This window comes from Silurus meridionalis, chromosome 1 (genome assembly GCF_014805685.1).
Source record: "Silurus meridionalis isolate SWU-2019-XX chromosome 1, ASM1480568v1, whole genome shotgun sequence".
Taxonomy (NCBI): domain Eukaryota; kingdom Metazoa; phylum Chordata; class Actinopteri; order Siluriformes; family Siluridae; genus Silurus; species Silurus meridionalis.
Window position 1 is genome coordinate 19,309,716 of NC_060884.1, and position 24,180 is coordinate 19,333,895.

The following is a 24,180-nucleotide window of genomic DNA, read 5'->3' on the forward strand; positions in this document are numbered from 1 at the left end:
TTGATTTGGTTTATGTCAAAGTCGTAGCAACCAAACAGAACCTCTTTATATGACAAAGAGAAACACGAACAAAGATCCGAAAACCCTTCCAGAACAAAGCTGTTTGTGCACATTCCTAGATAAGATGAAAAACAGATTCATCCTTAGCTCCACTAATTAACCAGATTTTTTTTTATTTTATTAAATGCCAAAAGGACAAGAGGTATTACATACTCATGTCAAATTCTCACTAAATAGAAGAGAAAAAAAATAAAAATAAAAATAAATAAATAAATAAATAAATATTTTTTTTACAAAATTACATACATTTCAATGCTTTCAGAGCATTACATGTTTTCAGTGCTTTTTTTTAATTATTTCTTCCAAAAGATCTACATACAATTTAAAGTCATTAATAAAATGGGAAAAGTTTGGTCTACATTGAGCCCACTTTTTCTTATGAATATGGAATTTTCCTAATAAAATAAACAAATGTATAATATCTTGTTCACAATTCAAATGTTCATGTTCTGTATAAAACAGCACATCAAATATACATATTTCTATCCCACATTAAATGTTTCTATTAACATAAAATTCCATATCTTTCCAAAATAATCTTGAGTAGATACAATGGGAAAAAAATATGCAGAATGGTTTCTTTTTCTAATTAACCAGTTAAAAACGGTTGAGTATTGGAAATGACGTCACAGCTAAGAGTTACATGTAGAGTTACATCATCAACGTGCGCCTCGCAGATGGTGCAGCATTTTCGTTTTTATGGCGCGTCAAAAGTCCTGAGTTGGTGTTGCGATTTTGGTGCTTTCTCTCTTATTTGCATGGTACATGATCGCTTACCAGGAGTCGTGTTATTAAAAGGTTTGCATGCTACCAGTTCTTCTATCTTCTGTAATTTATTAGATTGACTAGGCTTCGGTTGAGCGGCTAAATTCTTACATAGTTACAATGTGCCTGGTAGCTAGCGGTCTTCCTAGCTAGCGTCTGCAATATAAACTTTTTTCCAGGCAGAATTAGTACCAAGACTACATGTAGTATATTTATGTTTGCCGGGCTCCAGTGGGTGATGGTAACGTCTGTTTGAGTGTTTTATACAGTTCGGGGTGGTGAAGCGAAGTGCTAGTTGCTAACTCCGTGTTAGCGGCGTCGGCGTCATTTTTGTCCTACAAAACCCCCTCCTTGGCTAGCATTGGTTCGGATCGCGTTCTAATAAGCGCTCACATCCAATCAGCGAGGTTCTTTTTAGTCATGATTTGTGGAAGAGGCGTTTATTTCCAAATACGAGTGGGAGAAACGTCAAACGTCAGGTTTTGGTATTGCTTCAAAACGCAAAACTTAAGATTTGTTCTCTCCACAGTTCTCCATCTCAGTCTTTTACAATGAGCTTGTTCGGTTCAAGTGCTGGATTTGGACCTGGAGGTACAAGTGTGTTTGGCAACACCACAACAGACAGCCATAATCCAATGAAGGTATACACACTCAAACCCCACAATGCTGTGCATCTCAGCTTAGGTTTTGCAGGCCTTTTCCAGTCCTATCATTTTATTCTAAACTCCTGTACATTCTGTCGATGCAGGATGTTGAAGTCACGTCCCCACCCGATGACAGCATAAGCTGTTTGGCCTTTAGCCCTCCAACGTTGCCTGGAAACTTTTTGATTGGTGGCTCTTGGGCCAATGATGTAAGTCTAAAATGTATAGTACTCATTTCACGATTCCTGCTTGCTGCAATTTGTTTACAATGCTCTTTGTTGTTAGGTGAGATGCTGGGAGGTGCAGGATAATGGTCAGACGGTCCCTAAAGCTCAGCAGATGCACACAGGCCCTGTGCTGGATGTCTGCTGGAGTGATGTAAGACATAATAATTGAGTTTAAGAGAACGTTAGTTTAAGTAATAATTGTGCTGCCCAGTGCATAATCTACAGTTAGTGCTGTCATTATTTATTTTATGTGAAGCCTTGGTAAAAAATTATCGAAAATGTCTGTCTAAAGAATTTCTCTGATATATAAAATTAGCTTATAGATGTGTGTTACTGTCAGAATATGTTGCTTCAAGTATTTGCATTGAAAACATGAGACACAGGGTTGAACTACGGTTCATAACTCCCATAGGTTAGATTTGATAATCACACAACCTTTTTTTTTACATGTCTGCAGACCAGTGCCTTTCTGGTCATGACAAAAAGGTGTTTATGCATTGAAGCACTTAATATTTCTCTCTAAGTAGCTGTACTCTGTATGCAAAAAAAAAAGAATGTTACTGTTCTCAAACCTATAAGTGACAAATAGAATCCTCATACTGTAAGTGAATGGCAATTTTTTTTTTTTATGTCATGCACATGCTTCAGCCATTGAGTGAGCAAATACTCGGTATTATTCAGTAAATTTACTTATACCTAACAATCCCATTTCCAATCCTGTTTTCTAATGTCTGTCTTATAGAAACTCATTAAATTACTTGGCTATTTGCAACCGTGGAAATTTTGTTAAATATTTATTGACCAAAACAAGCGTTTATAACTATATTGGGTTCTAATTATGTTCCAATATGTGATTTTCAAAATGAGTTCAGTGCTAAAACAAACATGGCTGATTTTCTGACTTTCAATGCCCAATGTATTATATTTAGAATTAATCAGTTGTAGTTCATTGCAACAAAGCAGTTCTGAAGGCAAATTAAAAATATATTTCCAAATATTGTTTCACATGGTCATGAAATTTTCAATATTGCGGAACAAATCGGTCATTTCGGTGCAGAAGCAATATATGTGGCTTTTACACTGCATATGTAGTGCAAGATATGAATAATTGTTTCCTATCCAGAAAATATAAGATTTTAGAGATCACTACATTTATATGTATATATACTGTATAATAAACTGTTTATGACTGATATAACTGAATTACCCAGTTTACCCTGTTTAATTTAGATGAATCCCATAATAAGTCATAAATTCACCTGGTATTAAAAAGTATTTTGGCAAGGCATTTAATAATACTGCAAGAACAGATTACTACTGGAATCCTCTTTATGCGGTACTGCCTTATATAATGTTTTCTACTTTCTAAGGCTAATGTGTGACCTGTATTTCCAGGATGGAAGTAAAGTCTTTACAGCCTCCTGTGACAAAACTGCCAAGATGTGGGATCTGAACAGCAACCAGGCAATGCAGATAGCACAAGTAAGCTTTTTTTCATCTCCCAACAGTGCAAAGCTTCTCAGCTTTTGTTGTTCAAGGTCTATTGCTCTACATTTTCAAGTTTTCCTCTTCCCAGCTCACCGGATCCTACTTAATGGATGATTTGCTCATGATTAATGAACTCTTGAAATTTTTTTCACGCTTGTTTTTTTTTTCTGATGCACCGCCCCCCCACCACACACACACACACACACACACACACACACACACACACACACACACACACACCAAACTTTCTACCCAGTAATGGAGCTCAGAATCCTTGAGAAGGCCCATGAGTGCAGGTGGAAAGAATGCAAGTTGTAGAATCAGCAAAGGAAATACCTTTGTGATTAGTTTGTTCCAAATATATATATAAGTTGTGAGATTATGAACAGTGCACCGGAATAAGGATTTTTAAGAGGTGTACATACATGGATCTATATTCAAATATTTGGTTTGGGTTTTATGAAAGCACATCACACTTATAATTCATTGATCATATAAACAAAACACTATTTAAACTCAATAAAATATAAAAGTTGGAAATCTTCACTGATATACGTTGTGTAGAAAAATAGCTGAGCACAAAGTAATGTGACAATTGTCATTGGAAACCAAAATCATCTCTAAAATCAACCTGAAAATGAAAATAATTTATAAAAATTTTTTATAAAATAAAAATTACAAGCTCATCCAACTTGCATGAATTTCATCATGGCAACTCATAGTGGTTGTCAGTGGTGTTGATGGCCCCATATCCGCGTATGCACTTCTGACATCTGCGCATGTTCCTGATTAGATTGTGGATGTCCTGGGGGAACTCCTCCCAGACCTGAATGGGGGTATCAGTGAGCTGCTGGACAGTCTGTGGCACTACTTGAGGGGTTTGGCTAATACTTAGCGTCCCAGAGCTTCTCATTTGGAGTCAGGTCTGAGGAACATGAGGTCCATTCAGTGTCATCAACATCCAGAAACAGCCTTCACAATTTGGCCACATAAACCCAGGGTCCACTGCACCAGCATTAAGTCTGACAAATGCTCTGAGGATTTTCTCCTGGTACCTAAGCGGAGTAATGGTTCCTCCCCAGACTAGTCATTCTACATTTTGCAGGCAGCAAAACGTTCCCACTGAAGCAAATCATTTGTTTGTGTCACATGTAGTCAATGTAAACTTGCTCCCATCCATGAAGAGAAATTGCCAATTCTGGTGTTCTTTGGCAAATGGCAATCGAGCTGCCAAAGGAGCAGATTCTTGTCCTACTGCTGGATTTGGTACCCTTCTACAGGACCATCTCCTGGGATCTTTTCTATACTTGTGAAACTGTGTTGGTAGATACACCCAACCTCCTGTTTGGTGTTTCTTTGTTCCATCCTGTGGAAGCTGGACTACCTGTGCTCAGCCTTCAACAAAACTAGAAAAAAATCAGTCAGGAAGGATAAGAAGAGCGATTGTCTGTAGCAACCATCTGCAAAACTATTTCCTTTTTGAAGGTTTCTTGCTGTTGCCTCATGAGTACACTTGCCACTTTAATTTGCACCAAAACATGTGAACCTGATATACAATTAATTATGAGGTGTGCACGTAATGTATGTATATGCATAATACTAATTCATATTTATTTTTTTATTTTTTTAGCATGAAGGTCCAATCAGGACAATCCACTGGATAAAAGCGCCAAACTACAGCTGTATCATGACTGGTAGTTGGGACAAAACACTGAAAGTATGTAATGTTGCAAACACTTCTAGTGTATTTCTGTTTTTCCCCATTTAAGCCTCTTACTTATTAGAAGAGCATTTTTTTTGTAAGGTGACTATAATATTTTGTTGACCATGGCCTGTTTGGTTTGGCTGGTTACTGTCTGCTCTGTGGTTTTAACACTGTTGGGAGAAGAGATAACATTGGTTTCTCTATGACTGACAGTTTTGGGACACTCGCAATCCAAACCCCATGATGTCCTTGCAGATGCCAGAGAGGTGTTACTGTGCCGACGTGGTAAGACAATGTTTTGGAAATTATTCACATTTTTTACGCTAAAGTTGACAAATAAATTGTATATACAACACAACGGTTGAATAGTTTTCAGTAAATATGCAAGAAGTTTTCAATCCTTTTTTTCCCCTTTACTTAATGTATAGATTAATCTAATCAATTAATACATTATTATTCAAATACAATAATTTTAGCTATAGCTAAAAAAAAAGCTATGAATATGGTTTTAAATCTCCTCATTTATTTGTCTATGTGGTGGAATTTTTTAATTTTTTATTATTTAATTATTATTATTATTTTTTTTTATTCTTTCTTCAGTAGATATTTTTGAAACCAGGTTTGTCCAGTAGCTGTAAAAGTATTGTGCTTTTCAGTTCCATTTAACAGCTGTTGACTCTTTCTAAAATGATTTTGCTAAACTGGCTTTGTGTCTCAGGTGTATCCCATGGCTGCAGTGGCCACTGCAGAACGAGGGCTAATAGTGTACCAGCTGGAGAATCAGCCATCTGAATTCCGGCGTATAGATTCACCCCTCAAACATCAGGTTGGTCTAAAGTTTTCTTTAATTTGTAGAAGTTCTGTAGAAGAAAAAAAAATATTATCTAGATAGTTTCATTTAAACATGTAAATATAGGTTTGGATGTGCTGATAGATTGAATTATTCTTTGAATTAGCTGCTATTTCTATAATATATTTTTAGACTTTATACAATAAAGGGTTAAATTGCCACTTCATGACTTCAATGCTCTGATCAACGACTACTGGAATTTCTCCCTTCCACTACAGCTTGGCCAAGCAGGTGTGAAATTAGTTTAAACTCTAACTTGAAATTTGTGTTCTTTGTTTTGTACAGCATCGCTGTGTGGCCATTTTTAAGGACAAACAAAATAAACCCACTGGATTTGCACTGGGCAGTATTGAGGGACGAGTGGCCATTCACTATATTAACCCACCCAATCCGTGAGTTTATAAAACAATCTGATCTTTACTTCACCCACCCGCTGCATCATGACAAATACAAACTGTAACATATTTTTATTTTTTCCATAGTGCCAAGGACAATTTTACCTTTAAGTGCCATAGATCTAATGGAACAAACACCGCCACACCACAGGATATTTATGCTGTATGTATAATCTGTTATTCTTATTTATCAAGGTATTATGGGGAAAATACAGCTTAATGGTGGTTTAAAGTTAGTCATCACAATTAACTGCTGATGTGTGTGTGTGTGTTTGTAAATAAAAGCTCCTCATGTTACAAAAGTGAGTTTTTTTTTTTTTTTTTTTTTTTTTTTCCCCCCCTTGTCCCAGGTCAATGCCATTGCTTTCCATCCAGTGCATGGCACATTGGCCACAGTGGGCTCTGATGGCCGCTTCAGTTTCTGGGACAAGGATGCTCGCACAAAGCTAAAAACCTCTGAGCAGCTTGATCAGCCAATCACAGCTTGCTGCTTCAACCACAATGGCAACATCTTTGCCTACAGTTCCAGCTATGATTGGTCTAAGGTACACTTATGTCAAAATGGTTTCCTATTTAAGCTATTGTGGAAGCTTTTATTTCATGGTCAACAGTGAGTAAGGTTCCTTAATGTCTGATATCCTTCTTATAGGGACACGAGTACTACAACCCCCAGAAGAAAAACTACATTTTTCTGCGGAATGCCGCTGAGGAACTCAAGCCTCGGAACAAGAAATGGTGAGAGTGGGATTTCCGTTACCATGGAGACGGTGTCTGTCGTCAGGCTTCGTTGTGGTCTCCTCTCTGTGCTGTTTTAACAATTGTCTCCTTCAGCATCCCAAGATGCCTTGCATGCAGGAAAAAATTTGAGATTTGATATTTTTGAGGGTTAGGAAATAGGAAATATTTCTCAGAGTCTGGATGTCTGTAAAATACTACAGAATTTATTTTTGTACATTGGAGGAATTGACTGCTGCAGTGCTTAGCTCTAAGAGATGCATGTACTGACTGAAACTACACCAGCAGTTCTTGGCACTTCATTTTCCTGAAACAGCTGTATTGAGAATGAAAGGTGATTTAGTATTTAATATGATTTCTGGTTTAAATGAAGAGTAGCAAACCTCTAATCTATATAAAGATTACCAAAGACGGGGGGGAAAAAAAGAATATTTTTGTTGGAAATAAAAGCATGTACAATAAATGAGATAAAAAAAAAAGAATGCTGTTATGCCTTACGACTGACCTCTTGCCCTCCTGTCTTTAGATCCTGTAAAGCTGTTACACCTCAGAAGAGCTACGTTAGCATGTAAATATGGGAGAAAACAAGAGACCATCTTATGGCTAACATCTGGACAAATGACCTGGCTTTACATGCATTGTATGGACCAATCAGAATGGGCCAGCCACTCCTACACAATGGTGATGACAGCAAATTGCTTTTGCACTGCACGAGTGAAGCAATCCTATGCTAGTGTTACTGGTGTATGTGATTTTGGTTTTTGCTGCATCTTTTCTTTCTTTTTTTTATACTGCTTTCCAAAGCAAAATGCCCTTTCCATCACTTATTTGCTGTCACAACATGGTGTAGATTATATACTTTGTTCTGTGAAATCAATAAATGTCTCAAGGAATCCACATTTTTACATTTTTGTTCTCATGGCATGGATGAAGTAAAGAGGAGGGTGGGTTTGTGTGGCTTTAGATAAAAAAAAAAAAAAAAAAGAATTAGTTAACCAGTTTGTCTGATATGGTTTATTATACAGGGATTATATGGGGACAGGATTTTAACAGTTAAGGTTTTCGTTGTTTACTTTCATCATATCTAGGAACTTACAGAATGTAATTGCTGCCTCTAATTACATAAACCATGTTACAGTACCGCTGCAACTTAAATAAGCCATCGTGATAGCCCTAAAACAGACATAAAATGCTGTGGTGGTTCTCCCCAGCCACATCAACTTTGCAATTAAGAATAACATCCACTAGGAGGCAATGCTTTACCTCTCTGCTGTGTGTTAAAGCATGGCAGAATGAAAGCACACAGATTAAAGTGAGTGAGTGCATCAGGTGAGTACGTGGGAAAAAAAACAGCAGAGAAACTTTAGGAACTTATCAATAGGATATGAAGAGCAGGTTTTGGGAGCTACAAAGGGTCAGAGTGAGAAGACTTGCATGACTTGAGTGTAAAGGTGTGAGAACTAGCACCTTACTGCAGCCATTAGAAAATCACCTTACTGTCAGCTGGGCTTTTTGGCACTTAACAGTCAGACTTCAATAGGACGTGGAAGGGAAACTACCGAGACCAGACAGTCTTCTGGTCCTCGGTGTGTGATTCTTTCAGAATTAGATATTCAGTAGTTTTTAAAGTGGAGTTTAAGGACCCCCGCCTCCCAGGATATACTTCTTCACATACAAGAAGCATGTTTTAGCCTTTTTTTTTTTTAACAATAGTAGTGTTCCACCACTATTATACATTATTAATTATTTAGTTTTTACACCACTTAGCTTGATTTCACGTATTTACTGGATCTAATCCAAGCATAACTAAAGCAAACTAGTAGACCTACATGTAGTCTGAACCTAATGCGTTCTGTCAGTTCAAAGTTGCTCTATTGTTCCAATAAAAAGTTAGAATATTACTGTACAAATTGAAACGATTCCTGTATTATTTGAGTTGTTGGATGAAGCGCTGAACCTAAATTGGGAGTTTACAATTAGATGGGTGCCAGACTGCCAATAGTTTGCAGACTTCCTGTATTAAATGACTCCTAACTCCACTTTATTAGTGAGGTAGACGAAGACTGCTCCTCCTAATGCCATGAACCTATTTGTACAACATAGTAAAATAGTGGCTACAGCTGGCACAGTACACGAGGAAAGAAGTGAATGGTTGTCAATGGTGATACAAGCCCTGGCCTGTTCTCCCTCTTGTCTGGAGGCTTGGCTGATTGATGCTGTTCTGAAAGGCCTTTGTGACCATGCATTTGGGTAAAAGGAGCTGAAAATCATAATCCAAGCTCATTGTCATGGATATATTAGGCTCAATGGGGCTACATCTTTATGATCTCACAATCTCTAAATGCTCGTTGTCTGCATTTATCTCGAATTCATAAAGCAAATGTTTCAGAAATACTTCCACTTTCGTGAGCGCCGATCTTTAATAATAGTGTACTAGGGGGTAAATTAATTCTCTTCATGGTCTGTTGGCATTAAATGAGCTTAGATATGCACTGGGTGGAGAGTCTCTGGTGAATCATTTGTTGTCAGAGTAGATAGTATGATCTTGTTCCTGTTTCTGCTCCCCAACATGTACAAAATCAGAATTATAATTGGTCTTAGGAATTAGAAATTTGGCTTATGACTGAAGTTTATCTTCCGGAAAAATATTTGTGTCTGCTTATATAATTTATGGAAAGAAATACAGTGTTACTGCGTGTAACTGAGAATTGCTTTTTTTCACATTTACCAGCGCCAGTCACATAAGTACATTTCTGTCAGTGACATCACTTCATGTTTTTTTCCTGAATTCTAAAATAAAAAGTTTATTAATCTAGGGAAATGAAACACTTTGAGTAAGGGCACGTTGTCTGCTCTACAGTGGCCGTTTTTCTTTGTTTGGCGCAAGGACAAAAGCAGGTGCAAGTTTGCGCGAGAGCGGACGTAGGGGGAGGAGTCTGTGCGTCAGAACAAAGTTTTCTGATATTTTCTTTTTTTACAAAGAAAATTCAAGCTATTGGCTGGAACGGATGATGGGCGTGGTTTGTATAAGACCGTATAAATGAACTGCGCCCGGAAGAAAGGAAAGGGGTGGGAACTTAGCACAGTTAAGTGCTTGTGGCGGTCGTGTACCAGGGAGCGCGCTCACTTACTACTACTACTACTACTGCGATGGTTTATATTGCCTAGGAACTTTACGGACTAAAGAATTCAAATTCCTGGACAATCGAGCCTTCTTGAATAGACAAATTTCAGATTCGTGCTCTTTGGCTCTTTTTTTTATATGCAAAGATATTTGTTTAAACAACTGAACAGTTGTAAAACGCTGCTTTTAGATTTCCGTTCCAGTTTAAAGAGTATCCAATGCTTTTACATCCGTTTATGAACAGCACACTCGAAGCTATGCACCCAACGGGAATCCAGAAAGACACTACTTTCACGAAGATCTTTGTCGGGGGTTTACCCTACCACACGAACGATGCGTCTTTGAGAAAATTCTTCGAGGCGTACGGAGAGATAGACGAGGCTGTGGTCATAACGGACAGACAGACCGGGAAGTCAAGAGGCTACGGCTTCGTAAGTAACTCCGATATTACTGACAGCTCAATGTTAATGATTCAGAACTACTGTCTAATTCTGGTGCTTCTGTGCGGTTTGTAACACGGCGTTCATAACGCGTACTTAAAGCGGTTTTTCTTTGAGATCTCCAGATGTTGCGCGTAAACGCGGACGCCGCGCGTTTTGGGTTGACTTGGGTAGATACGCATTTAATCTTAATTTTCATTGTTAACTATAGTCAACAAAAGCAAGTAGGATAAAGTTAAAGATTAATTCCTATTGCACCCCCTCCCTCCCTCCACCCACGTGCACTTGCTGAATTCTTTGAGTCCAGACTTTGCCAAGTTGTTCCTCAAAGCTCCAAGCAGAAGTGCTGCTGTCCTCAGTTGGGCAGCGCGAGCGCCAGCAGCTGGACGGGCTTTATATGGTGAAGTTTCTAAATGATTGTCTGAAAGCCTCCTCCTTCTCCTCCTACTATTCATGCTACATTAATGAAGCTCGGCAGCACCAGGCCGCCTAAAAAATGTTTACAGGATCTTAACGGCTGTCAGGGTGCAGGTTTATTTTGGCCTGACAGCTTATTCCTCCAGTGTTCCTTCTGCTCAGATCCTGTTCTCGTAGACTTGTGTATTCCACTTTGTCTCCCTTCTGTTTCTGCTTGTTTTTTGTTTGAAATATACTTTTAGAAAAAAAAAGAATCACCTACTTCTTTGCTCTCAAAGGTGCAGGTGGTGTATTCTTTTTTTAAAGCATGCACTTAAAAACTTATTAAAAAGGTAACGCTTAGTAGGTTTTTTTATTTTTATTTATAATTAATGCAAAAGACCCCCATCTGGATCCTGACCCCTATACATAGACACACGGACAGACACAGAAAGCTTGTTTTTATTTATCTATATAAATATATTTATGTATGTGTGTGTGTATATAATGTGTATACAGTATATGATATAAAACCAGCTCGAAATACATCATATAGAGTTGAGAACATGCAGGCAGGTTGTGCTAGAGAGAGTCACACTGAGCATTTTTAGTTCCAACAGAAGCTTCTCAAATTAAATGGCACACATGAACAAATATGGAAATATTTATAAGATACTACAGTAATAACTGAAATTTGACCCAACAATGGCGTGGAAGACTGTGCTTATATGGCAGCGTTCCAGTCTGCTGTTCTTAATGTAGCACATGTTGACTGTAGGTCACAGAGGGTAGCGCTGCCGTGCTCCAACGGCTCTTCTTGGCTAAATGTGTGGTAGTGCAGGTTTGTCAGGATCAGGGATATGAGGGCTTTTGCTTTAGAGAATTTGGTGGTCTAGGTGATGATGGCTTCATAAAAACCTGTTTTCCCTGAAAGCTTTATTTTTCCTGCTAACTGGATTGGCTTGTTGTTCCTGTTCGGTTTTCGAAACTATGAAAAAAGGATTGTACACTATGCATGCTTACAATTTTACATGCAATAACAAATTATGTAAACGGGTACAATGTAGTACATTGAAACTACACTACAGACAGGGATGTAAGCTTCAACCCAGGACTTTTTCTCTTTACTGTGTAGTAAATGTTTTAGTCTCTCAGCTTTTAAAGCTACGTTGTTGTTTACTGAAGGCATGTCTCAGTTGTTAATAACAATTGTGTTTTTTAATAATGCCACAAAGAGTTTTAAGCCTCAGTTAAAAGACCTGTTTTTTGTAGATATTTACAGCACTCCGTTATGTCCTCTAGGTGACAATGACGGACAGGTTAGCAGCAGAACGAGCCTGTAAAGACCCAAATCCCATCATTGATGGTCGTAAAGCCAATGTCAATCTGGCCTACCTCGGTGCCAAGCCACGCAGTCTTCAGACAGGTAAATATGATATGTACACACTAGGATCATTTAAACGAATATTAAATCCCTCAATTACATTTTCACTTTTCAACTTGACTTGTTTTTTTTCCCCATGAAACATTATGAATGATCAAATTGATAATCAAATGTTAAATGATTTTTATACAGTTTCTTGTGCTTTATAGGTCTATCGATTGGTGTGCAGCCAATTCATCCAGCACTTTTACAAAGGCAGTATGGGTAAGTGAAATGTGTGTGTGCCTGTGTGTTCTGATACATTCTGTAGTTAGATCGCAAAGACCCATTCATTGTCTTAGAAACCCCAGCAGACCTCAACAATGACTGTACATATAAAGAAAACTGAAGTTCCTTGTGCTTTTTGTCATGACTGTTCTATTCTTTTGTGTGGTAGTAAGATTCTGTATTTTTCTTAATTCAGTTTCTATGTTTTTGGCAGAAGTCAGTATTAGTGAGATTCAATGAGATGGTGTTAGAATTCTTTCTGTTTGCTGAATACTGTACATTTTTGCCTCAGTCTTTTGGTTGATGGTGCACATGTATACTTTGGATATCCAAAGCATACATGCTAGAAGCTTAACATAATATTTTGATGCTTGGTGCATACATTTGTATTAATATAATCAGTTTTACATATCAGAGAAAGCCTGCACCAGGAGTTTATTCCATAGTTCCAAGCCATTGTTGTGGACAAAGCAGTTAACGTGGCGTTATCACTCTTTTATTTGTATAATTATAGTTGTAACACCAACTGTGTTTCTTAGCAACCTTTCACCTGATGCAAACTTTTATTGGCTTGCTAACAGTAATGGTATAGTTCTTTTGGTTTGCCATGGTGACAGACTGTTTTTTTGTTGTTTTTTGTTTTTTAACAAATTTGTACCTACTTATTAACATGTTCATGTAAGACAGACCTAAAATGTTCGGTCTGGCAGTTAGTTGCCATAGAAACAAGGTGGAGCAGTGTTGAGGAGGGGGACCTGTGTTTCTGCCTGTATGACAGGTGCTGTCTCATATTTCCTCAATTATAGCCTTCATACCCATCTACCCACCCTTTTATGCACACTTGCACACCTGTCGCTTTCCCCCCATGGAGTTCTTTGTCTCCTTCTGCTCAAAATGGTATTGCTAGGATAGCTATAAGAGGCTCTCTCCTTCCATAATTATTTACATGATGTATTAAACCCTCAATTGTTTAAGCATTAAGACTATAATGCGTACATCACACAGTCACACATTCCAAGTCATTTAGTTGTGTGCATATTTCTAGATATCAAATGCTTCTGCAGTCATTGTCCATTTTGACAGTATTGTGTGACGTTTTCTAAGCAGGTGAAATCGGTCATGTTGTCAGCTTAGTGATTAGACTGGGGCCCCGAAAAGTGACACCACAGTGAGAGTGTGTTGGGGGAGGGGCGTGGAGTAAATGGAGGGAGTTTCAGGCCAGTGACTTGTGTATTGACTAAAGAGAAGAACGGAATAAAAAGTGATATAAGTAGAAAGCGATGGTCCAGTGTAGTTCTCTGTTTTTCAGTCGCTAGATGTGTGAGCTGTTGCCTGGTAGCACTAAGAAATATCACTCCTTCTCTACAAGTTCAACACTTTCCCTCTATAATAAGAATGTATGCTTTTGATAACCATGCACTATATTGCAAAGTGTCAGCGCACATTTTGCTTGATCTACCAATGCTATCTAGCTTTAGAGGGTAAGGTATAATATTTGGTGTGAATTGTTTTCTACCAGTATCTATTGTGTATTTAAAATTCAATACAAGCTATTCCACTGGAGTGTCTGGCTTTGGCAGTGGTAAGCAGCATGTGTCTGTTATTCAGTTAAAATCCTTGTTTGACAAAGTTAAATGTGGTGTCAACCAGTCAACTGATGTACAACGCAAGATACCAGTGTGTAAATGTGACCTGGCAACTGCCTAGTGACTACAGAGGTGTGTGTGTGTGTGTGTGTGTCCTTGACCACTGTATCAGCTAAGCCTGGTCTCTGGACTTTAAACAATGCTCCCAGTTACTTTACTCAGTGAGCACAGTTTGTGTGGACAGTACAGTAGGCAGTAGTCGAGGATCACAATGCCACCTTTTTCTGTTTTGCTGTGGTGTGTGTGTGTTGTGTGTGTTGTGTGTGTTGTGTGTGTTGTGTGTGTTGTGTGTGTTGTGTGTGTGTGTGTGTGTGTGTGTGTGTGTGTAAGAGGTCAAGAGCAAGTCTGTATTTGCTTGTATCCTCTGATACAATAAATGATATAATGAAATAATAAAGTGTTCCTCTAACCTCCACCTTTCAATTTATGCTCTGTTATTTGGCCAGTTGATGGAGTACATTACTCACGGAAGAAGAAACACAAGCTCCTGGCTACGCTGGGTCTAGTGTGGCGGTCCAGATTGGGTGCTGCTCGCCCTGACCCCACCCTTAAGGTGCCAGTCATGGCTTGAGAGTGCAGTGTAGTGTGCTGTGACGGTTTGAAGTGCTGTGCGCATGTATGACAGTAAAGCTTATGCTGATGCGTCTTTCATTTTTGTGATCTTCGCATGGTTTTGGGTTTGCAGTGCTGACTGAAGTGATTTACAACTTGTGTGTGTGTGTGTATGGGGGATGGGGGGCGTTATTGGATGTTTTGCACATGTTCTCCGCCCACACACCCTTTCCTGTGTTGTACCAGGGTCTGTATAGTGTCTCTTTCTTTCATTTATGCACACAGAAGGTTTTCTAAACAAGTGTGTTATATAAATGAGTTTCTTTTAGTTTAATGTTGGGTTCACAATGTCTGTTTGTGTAATATATTCTTTAGACACATGTTCATTCATGAAACAACTACACTTTTAAATTTCATTTTTAATTTCGTTTAACTTCAACATTTCGAATAATCGGGTGTGTAATTCAATAATTGGTCACATGTTTTGCATAGTTTTCAGATAATTACTAGATAATAAATCCTGCGGTTGCGAATCTAAAAGAGCACAGCAATTAAAATGCAATCTGTCCCTCGTCCTTGCTAATTATTTGCTATTAGGATGTCACGTTAAATCATAGGAAATGTCTCTTATATGTTTCGTCATATATTGACAGAAAATGTCAGGAGTCTTGAGTGTGAACCAAGATGTTTTTCAGTTCCTTCTGTTGGAATAGGGGTCCCCTGGTGACATGGCTTGCCTATTCTCTTGGGGGGGGGGCGGGGGGTTGTTCTGTTTGTTTCCAGGTGTGACATCTTGAGACCCCCACCACACCACACCTTCCTAAAACTCCCTACATTCTAAGAGGGTGATGTGGTGCAGTGTGTGTGTGAGTGTGTGTGTGTGTTTGTAATAAAACCGCCCTCCTACACAGACACTCTCCAGTGGATGGGACTCACAGAGGTATATTCAGACATTGTTAATAATAGCACCATCGTTTGTAAGTGAGAAGCGGTGACGCTGTTTTTTCTCCACACTGGTAATTACCCTTATATGGATAAAAGCTCACCTGAGAATATTTCTACACTTTCAACATTTATTTTTTTTTATAAACATGTTACTAGTGCTTGCAAGTGGCCTATAGCATTGATCTCACTGTCAGTGTGAGTAATTCTTGTATGTTAGATAGAGACTCCAAGCTCTGAGTGAAAAGTAGCAGCTGTTAAAACACTTGTGGGTGTTGGTAGAAAGAAGCTGCCAGAAGCATCTGTCTCTAGCTTCTCTTGCTAAGAACCTGTTCCAGCTATCAAGGCAGTTGAATTTACACTGTGCAAATGTTGTTGTAGGTGGGATGCTCTATAAACCTGCAGAAGAAGCTTTTCTTTCGGTCTATTTCTGCTTTAAATTTAACATAAGGCTTTGGATGAAAGTTTATCCGTTGGCCTTCTCTGAGCAGTTAATACTTCGCCCATCTGATTGGTGGAAGTACAATAAGGGTCTAATCATTAGTAAGACAGATTCTTAGCAGCTTGGGGAAATGGCTACTAATTCTCACTTGATCCAAGTATGAAAAATGGTGTCATGTGTTTTATTTCTATTGACTCTTATCTCTGTGTGTGCAGGCTGACGCCGCAGTATGTATACCCACAAGCCTTTGTACAACCCAGCCTCGTGCTGCCTTCTCAAGTGGCCTCATCGCTCACTCCAACGTATGGGGACTACACTGCCGCTTATTCTTATGCCTCAGCAGCATTTGAGCATTACCCGTATGCCTCATCCCCAGGTTTCGTGGGATATGGATATACCAACAGTCACATCGCTGGCCCAGCCTCCAGCACCAATTCACTGCACCAGGCCCTGACCAATGCCCCCACTGCTGCCACCCCTGCCTTCATCCAGTACCCACCACAGCAGCACCTGCAACCTGAGCGCATGCAGTGAGGGCCTGATGAAGTGAGGTCTGGAGGGGAAAAAAACATGAGGATAAAAACTATTGCACTGTCACATCAGGATTTGCTTCCGGCAGCTGAGTCAGGAGACAGTGAAACTGTGCAGTGGCTTTGAAAGAGCTTCCAGAAGCACTGATGCTTTTTTAAAATACTTCTTTGACATTATTACTGTCATTACTATTATTCATGCTATTCATATCTTATGCTTAATTGTATTAATGTTTCTTTTTCATGCTCACATATTATTGTTTAGATCAATCAAAGTAAGGTGCCTCATTGTATAGAGAGGAAAACAATGTTAAGGAAGACTTTACAGTCAGACACTGAACATGAAGAGGAGTTCAGGTTTAATGGGGGTATTGCTGCTTACGGACACTGGGGAAAGCATTTGAGAGAATGGAAAGTCAAAATGTATGGTTCTAAACAGACCAGAACACGAAATCATAAAGGTGGGGAAATGGAGATTCAACAGAACACCTGTACATGAGAAACCCAGGACACCAAGGAGAACTTCAAGCTACTGCTACTGCTTAAAAACACCCCCAGGACTACCTTTTTTTATATTGAAGAGGCCTTAAAACTAGAATCTTTCTTTAGATGTAAATGACCATTTTAGCATTTGTATATAGGGTGAACTGTGAATAAGCCATCACCTGCTTCCAAACAAAATAAACCCCAGTCTACAGACCTCAGACTTGTTTTAAGTCCAAAGACTTGTGAGATGGTATTTTAAAAGAAGGGTGCTGATTTAAGATTTTGATCAGGTTTTCTGTCCATGATGATGAATGTGACATTATGCCATAATGCAAAACTTTGAGACAGGTGCCCAGTTCAGGAAAAGCATTGAATGTGCCCCATGTTCGGATTGTGGATGAATGGAGATAATCATTATATGATGCAATAAGCATTGAATTTTAACATGTACGGTAGCTGACACTGATACCTACAGTACATCAGTTTTGTATAACTGTTAAAACTAATTGTAAAACGTCTTTTTGAATTGAATATCTCTCTGACAGGGGTGTTCTTTATGTACAGCATTGTCACAATTGAAAGCATTTTGCAGTATTTATGTTAAGATATTTAAGTGATCTGTGGTAATATTAGGTTTTTTTTTTTTTTTAATGTATAGATTGGTCTCGTGAAAAACATACAATGTGTCAGGCTTCTGGTTGCCAAATACAAATGTGCACAGATAATTTAGCATTCTTCCTATACTAATAATTCACGTGCACCTAAAATTTTAAGTTTCTTTTTTTTTAGCTTCAACGTGCACCTGGCACATAATTGCTATATGAAGCATTTTTATGTCACATCATTTCACTATTTGCAAAGAAGCCATACCAAGAATAAGTCTTGGGGGGGGGGAAATAAAGACTTTATACTAAAAATAGGAATGCAGTTGATTGTTCTTACATTATTTTGTTTGTATCTATTTGCTTTTGTAGGGGGAAAATGCACGACTGTGTTCTTTAATTAAAGCTGTCCTTTAATTTGCAATGAAGATGATACAAAACTGTTTGATGACACTTCAGGTAGAAGCTTTTAGATGTTAAGAATCAAATTAAAATACAAAATCTGCAAAGGAGGAGGAGTTTTTCTTTAGAACCTGATTAGGATTGAACATTTTGCAGGTACACTGTTTATGGTGATTAAAAAAATGGTGAGTATGACTGGCACTGTGTAAGGTAACGACAGTCATGCATCATATCAGCATGCTCTGAGTGTGTGTAGAGTGTGTGTGATGTTTGGTTAGGTCATGGAAGGGAAGGGGCCCTGCTGGTTATCAGGTTTAAACATAAGCAGTGGCCTCAGGCACACTGTTCTCTACCAGGACACATGCACTGTTGCCTTTGCCAGCTTTTCAAGGGAAGGCTGGTTATGTGTATGGCTTATATAAACAGCTGATTATTTTTTCAGTCATTGTTAGTTGCCAGGCTCAGTATAAATAGCAAGACACATTTATATACAGCAAAACTGGCCACAATTCTGTTTTTTTTCCCAAAAAATTAAAAAAATCAGTCATTTCTTCCCAAACAATTCGAACTTTGTCTGGTGAACGTATATTTTAAGTATTACTTGATTTTCAACCTCAGGGAGTCATGGTGTTGTCTTAAATAAACAGCTCATTCATTCTGTGTACTTAGAATGAAGTTATGGCTGTTTGTGCAGCTATGGAATGAACATGCTTATCTCTTTTTGACACTGTTCTAAATGTTCGCAGGGTTTAACTCAAATGCTGAGATACTAGGGATGTTGAATATTTAGCAGTAGTGTTGTGTGCTTTATATCATCATCTTTGTTTCATAGTTATACATGCATCACAAGTATATATTTGAGGTCGCTTCCTCTTAATAGAACGAATGTTATTTCTCTTCCTCACCTCTAACAACTCATCCTTATAGTCTTGACACTTCTCTATTTTCATTAACATGAATTGATTTTATAGCACACTTCCTTCATTATGTCTAATTCTGACTGTTATGCTACTTCCCGTATTCTCTTTAATCACTTTTTTTCCATCTTCTTGCTATTCTAGCCACACATTTAGAATTAAAGCGGATTCAGGGTTGGTGTGAATGCCAGTTTTGATAAACCACATTTAGAACTTAATGCTGAATCACTGACATGCACATGCCACTGTTCTGCATTATCTATCAGTCATAAATGTTATTTATAATGCCACACTACCCACTACTACTAGTGTTTAGGAGCTCCTAACCTCCAATAATACCACAAAAAATACTATTTATTTATTTATTTATTTATTTATTTATATTATTATTTTTTTTTTTTTTAAGGGGAGAGCAATAAACTTTGACCACATTGTTTATTTGTATATTGATAAGTAGGGGATGTTAAAGTTTGTGTATAGTGTGTATCAGGGCTTGTGTAATAAAATTTTACTTTATCCTTGTTCATTGCAAAACAAATCCTGCTGTAGGGACCTTTGGATTAGATTTGGTCCGATCTGGCTAACGTCTGGAGACACTCAGCATGGTGTCGTGAGATAGCATAGACACTATATTTAGTGAACCACTCAAGGATGGCGACACCAGGCCACCGGCCCACCTCGGTTTATTGCCTCTGCCTGTTGTCACTGGCTGTCCAAGTAAGATAAAGTTAAGTTTGGATTGGGTGGTGAGGGGAAGCTCAGAGGCACCCACTCACTGTGGTTCTAATGAAACTTTCACACAGACAGTCATTTCCTTATATGTCACACTCTTTTTGCTCTTTCCTTTTGTGCTTTAGCTTCTCTCGTTCACTCTCCCTTCCTAACTGGAGTTAATGGGGTGCAATGTGTATACCTGGAAAGATAAGATGAGCATTAGCAGTTGGCTGTTGAAAGCAGATAATTTAAACAACAAGCCGTACCACTTTTTATATAGAATGTAGAAAACAATATATATATATATATATATATATATATATATATATATATATATATATATATATATATATATATAGTTTTCTACTATTGTAGGTCACCAACAGCTATAGGGAAAGCATTTTTATTGAACATTTTTATCAAAGCCTTTTGTTCAGTGTCGTTTGGATCACACATTTAATTTTAAGCTGGATAAGTAAAACAAAGTTACTTATATGACTATGTGACAGAGAGAAGAAACTCAAAGAATGACAACATTTAGTTTCCTTGTATGAATCATATGGTTGTCCGTGACATCACATTGACATAAATAGTTTGTTGGTTTACTATATAACTACATCTCTGTTAAAACCTTTGCTCGTATCAGGTGTGTCAGTGGGACCAGACCTGTGTTTCCCAATGTGGTAAAACCACCAAGGTGGTTTGCTCATACCTTTCGATTTAGTTTCAGTTTATTGCTAATTAATTCTTTCAGGAAATAATTGAATAATAATCTATGAATATGGATATATAGTCTGGATTTAGGATAGCAATAACACAGTATATTACTTATTTAAACAGAGCTGGAAATGGTTATTGTTATTATAATTTTTTACATTTATGAATTACTATTCACACATTAAAATGTGTCACTTCAGAATTTCAAATATACACTTTGTAATTAGGCAATACACGGTACTATTCAAGTAATTTAGTTTTAGTTTCCTCTATGTAGCTGTCTAGCTGGGTAAAAAAACATTACAAATACAAGATATTTCATGTTGTAGTTTTGTGACTATTGATGAGAAAATCAACATAGTATCAACAATGTAGGTACATGAATTGTAATTTTTTTATATATTTTGTTCGCTTTTAACATTCATATGTAAAAGGCAAGTTAGGATTTGTAGCCATAATCAGAGGGTAGTGTATCTCGGATGCTTTCTTTTGTGATTTATAAATTTACTATTGCTAGCAACTATTAGCATTTGACAGAAAAAGAATCTGATGCAGGATCAGATAAATTAAAGCTAGGACTGTGTGGGAAAAACATAAGTAGCATTAATTTATCCATCAAAAATAATTCAGAGATATTCAGCACTTAAGTAGACTACTGTGCCAGAAAAAAGGCACAATGAGTCTTTTCAGTGATATCTCAGTTAAATAAGAATAAAGGTTAATTTGTGGTAAAAACTGCCTAGTTGCTGTAACTGTAACCTATTTTGACTCTGTAGATATCATTTCTGGCTCACATTTTCTCACACATGCTTCGGTGGGGTTCAGCAGAGGTTTTTTGCTCTGCCCCATGCCCTTATCTGCGGTTAGCATGTGTGTAGGGCAAGTAGGGCCCCCTCTGCACTCCCTCGATTAAACTTCCTGCAGAGTCCAAAAGATGAGCACAGACAGGTGCAGAACTCAAACACACCATCATCTGTCTGTCTATTCGTCCATCCATCCATCCATCCATCCATCCATCCATCCATCCATCTATCTATCTATCTATCTATCTATCTATCTATCTATCTATCTATCTATCTATCTATCTATCTATCTATCTATCTATCTATCTATCTATCTATCCAAACTTTTACTGCAAAAGAATCTGAATAAACTTATAACAAAGACCTTTCGGATAACCCAAAAACTAAAAAAATTATTTTGACCCAGAAAATAAGTATTTAATGCTTTAAATTTTAAATGGCTTTAAATAGACAGTGAGGCAAATTGGGCTTAGCATTTGCCTTTATGATTTACACTAAGCACCAAATCTAGAATTTCCCAGACTTATTTATTTAACTTATTAAAATTAGTTTTTATTTCTTTGATATTACAAGTGGTTTCTCAGGAAAGAAGAACTGAGTCAACAAAAGTTTAGGGTTAGCGACTAAACTTACTCACCCTTTATTGTAGAACTGCTGCAATGCTTATATCTATTCCAGTCAAGAACATCTTTCTGTATGTTAAATGTGTGCACATGTATTGAGTTGTAGCACAACACCTGGTAAATGCATTATTCACTACAGAACACAACACACCTGATGCTACCAGTCAACGATTGTCCTCACAGTGCAGCAGCTGCCCACCATAACAGTTTAACTGCCTTACACATACAAGCACAAAGAGAAAATAAAATTATTATTTATAATACACAAAGTGGTTATATGGTAATTTGATGTGAACACTGAGCTCTAAGCTAAGTGTTGACTAGTTGATTATAAGAGTAAAGCTCTGACTGAAAGTCTAGTGAAAAAGAAGGCTTATGTTAATGCACTTGTACTGATACATTATAGTTTCTATAAAAAACAGCACACTACATTGGCACCACATCATTTTTAAAAAGAAAAATACATGATTATTGATGAAGTTGTCTTTAAGATGTTCATTTAATGTTTATTGACAGAAGCTTCAGTGTCAGTGGTTCTTGACAATGAGAACGTTTTCCATTACAGAAAAGACTTATTAAATTAATGAGGAAAAGAGATGCTGGTGAGGGTATGAGTGTAGCTGCTATATCTAAATGATAACCAGAATGTAGCTGTTTCACAGATTTTAAAATAATTACAACAGAATCAAGCGTAGACAGTAAAAGTATCATGCCGCCGATTATTTAAGTAAAAACTGTGATTGGTGTGCTATAATATGAATAAAACACTTAGAAATATCCGATTATACTATAGTGATTACTCCCCCTGGTGTGGATTATTCTCCTTTAACAGCAAAGACCATTGTATTTTAGTCTCTGCACATCCTCCTCCTTTTAGTTAACATAGACAATACATATTAATCAACATGTTGATTATGCACAAGTGACAGATTTGATCTTTTATCCGTTTATCTGTATTAATAGGACAAAGAGAAATAAATCCACAAAACAACATTAAAATAGGATTGTTATACAGCATGTAGAAATAACACACAACTGCTAACATACTAAAATTGCATTACACTATTTATGCTACAGCCCTGACACAAATGTATGCAAGCATTAAACTTCATGATGCCACCCCTGACTTTCCAACAACCACATTTTATTAGTTTTTTTAATATATATATTTATTACATCAAAAGAACATTTGTTCTTTTTCGTAGGCCTTTTTGAGAGAGAAAGAGAGAGAGAGAGAGAGAGAGAGACCTCCCTGTGGCAGGACAAAGCAACAGGTGAATGGAGGATTTCATACTTCTGTGTTGTCACTGCTGTCTTTTAACAGCTGTGTCAAATGCCTCCTGTCACTACTAATCACCTGGAAATGGCAGTTGCACAGAGCAGGTGGTTACATTTGGAGGGTCATCAAGGAATGGCTAAAGGAGGTGTGTGTTCCCCTTGTGTATGTATTGTATTATATTCTAAATCTTTCAGCCTGTAAATAAAATGTATTTATTTAGAATTTCAAACATTTTACATTATATGCTTAACAACAGTGAACTGTTGAAGAAAAATGTTGACAAAGAGCCAATTTCAGTTACTCCAGAAAACTCTTCATAACTATAGCTGGTATAATCTCCTTCAGGCAGTAAGGACAACCCCTTTTGGGCTAAGATACAATTTAAAGAGCAAACATGACAGAGTTTAATAAACAAAGACAACAAAAGAATCCCCTGAAGGAAGCCATGTTGCTGCGTTACAGCATAACTGCTCTTTCATTTTCTCTATATCTCACTCCTCCCCCTTTTTTTTTCCTGCCAACCCCTCTTTTGATTATTCCCTATTTTAGTCTGCCCCTTGTTATATTCTTTGCTTCTGTAAATTCAAAGTAAATCTGCTGCCAGTGCATTTTCCAAAAGCAGCGCAAATGGTAAAGCTTGTTCAAACAGACCATTGCGGCGTTGCCTCTTTGACAAGGACCAGTGAAGCTGTGGATACTCCTCTTACTTACATGCTTACACACACACACACACACACACACACACACACACACACACACACACACACACACACAATTCCTCCACAAAGCTTTATAAGGACAGGGAGAAAAAAGCCCAGTCGGCACTAAATTTAGAACACTTCTGCTTCGCCTCTCTTCCCTCTCTCCCCTTCTCCTCCTTTTCTGTCTTTTTTTCCTTCTATCCCTCTTTCTCTCCTTCTCTTTCTTTCTGTGGGTGGCAGGGAAGAGAGCACGTAACTGATGATGATAATAATAATAATCCACAAGATAATAGCCAGGCTAGTAGAAGGCATCTCAGGATTCCTCTGGTCTACACAGCATGGGA

At 37.7% G+C, this 24,180-nt stretch overlaps 2 protein-coding genes across 4 annotated transcripts; both read left to right on the forward strand.

Moving 5' to 3' along the window:
• The first annotated feature begins 719 nt into the window (after positions 1–719).
• rae1 (ribonucleic acid export 1) lies at positions 720–7,766 on the forward strand. Of its 2 annotated transcripts, XM_046867445.1 has the most exons (13): positions 720–858; positions 1,355–1,466; positions 1,574–1,678; positions 1,755–1,847; positions 3,092–3,178; positions 4,815–4,901; positions 5,103–5,174; positions 5,608–5,715; positions 6,025–6,131; positions 6,222–6,297; positions 6,485–6,679; positions 6,784–6,869; positions 7,396–7,766. In XM_046867445.1, coding segments are annotated over exons 2-13 (1,107 nt in total). In that variant the 5' UTR covers positions 720–858; positions 1,355–1,376; the 3' UTR covers positions 7,397–7,766. The 2 variants fall into 2 exon arrangements, with proteins under 2 accessions (XP_046723401.1, XP_046723311.1); XM_046867355.1 differs by lacking the exon at positions 7,396–7,766 and having other exon boundaries at positions 6,784–6,873.
• Positions 7,767–9,940: 2,174 nt separating this feature from the next.
• rbm38 (RNA binding motif protein 38) lies at positions 9,941–17,291 on the forward strand. 2 transcript variants are annotated; one of them, XR_006927976.1, is made up of 5 exons: positions 9,941–10,424; positions 12,132–12,255; positions 12,423–12,477; positions 14,573–14,679; positions 16,278–16,413. XR_006927976.1 is itself a non-coding variant. In XM_046867575.1 (4 exons), the coding sequence occupies exons 1-4, from the start codon at positions 10,212–10,214 to the stop codon at positions 16,594–16,596; spliced, it is 711 nt and encodes a 236-aa protein (XP_046723531.1). In that variant the 5' UTR covers positions 9,941–10,211; the 3' UTR covers positions 16,597–17,291. The 2 variants fall into 2 exon arrangements, 1 of the variants encoding a protein (XP_046723531.1); XM_046867575.1 differs by lacking the exon at positions 14,573–14,679 and having other exon boundaries at positions 16,278–17,291.
• Positions 17,292–24,180: the final 6,889 nt, after the last annotated feature.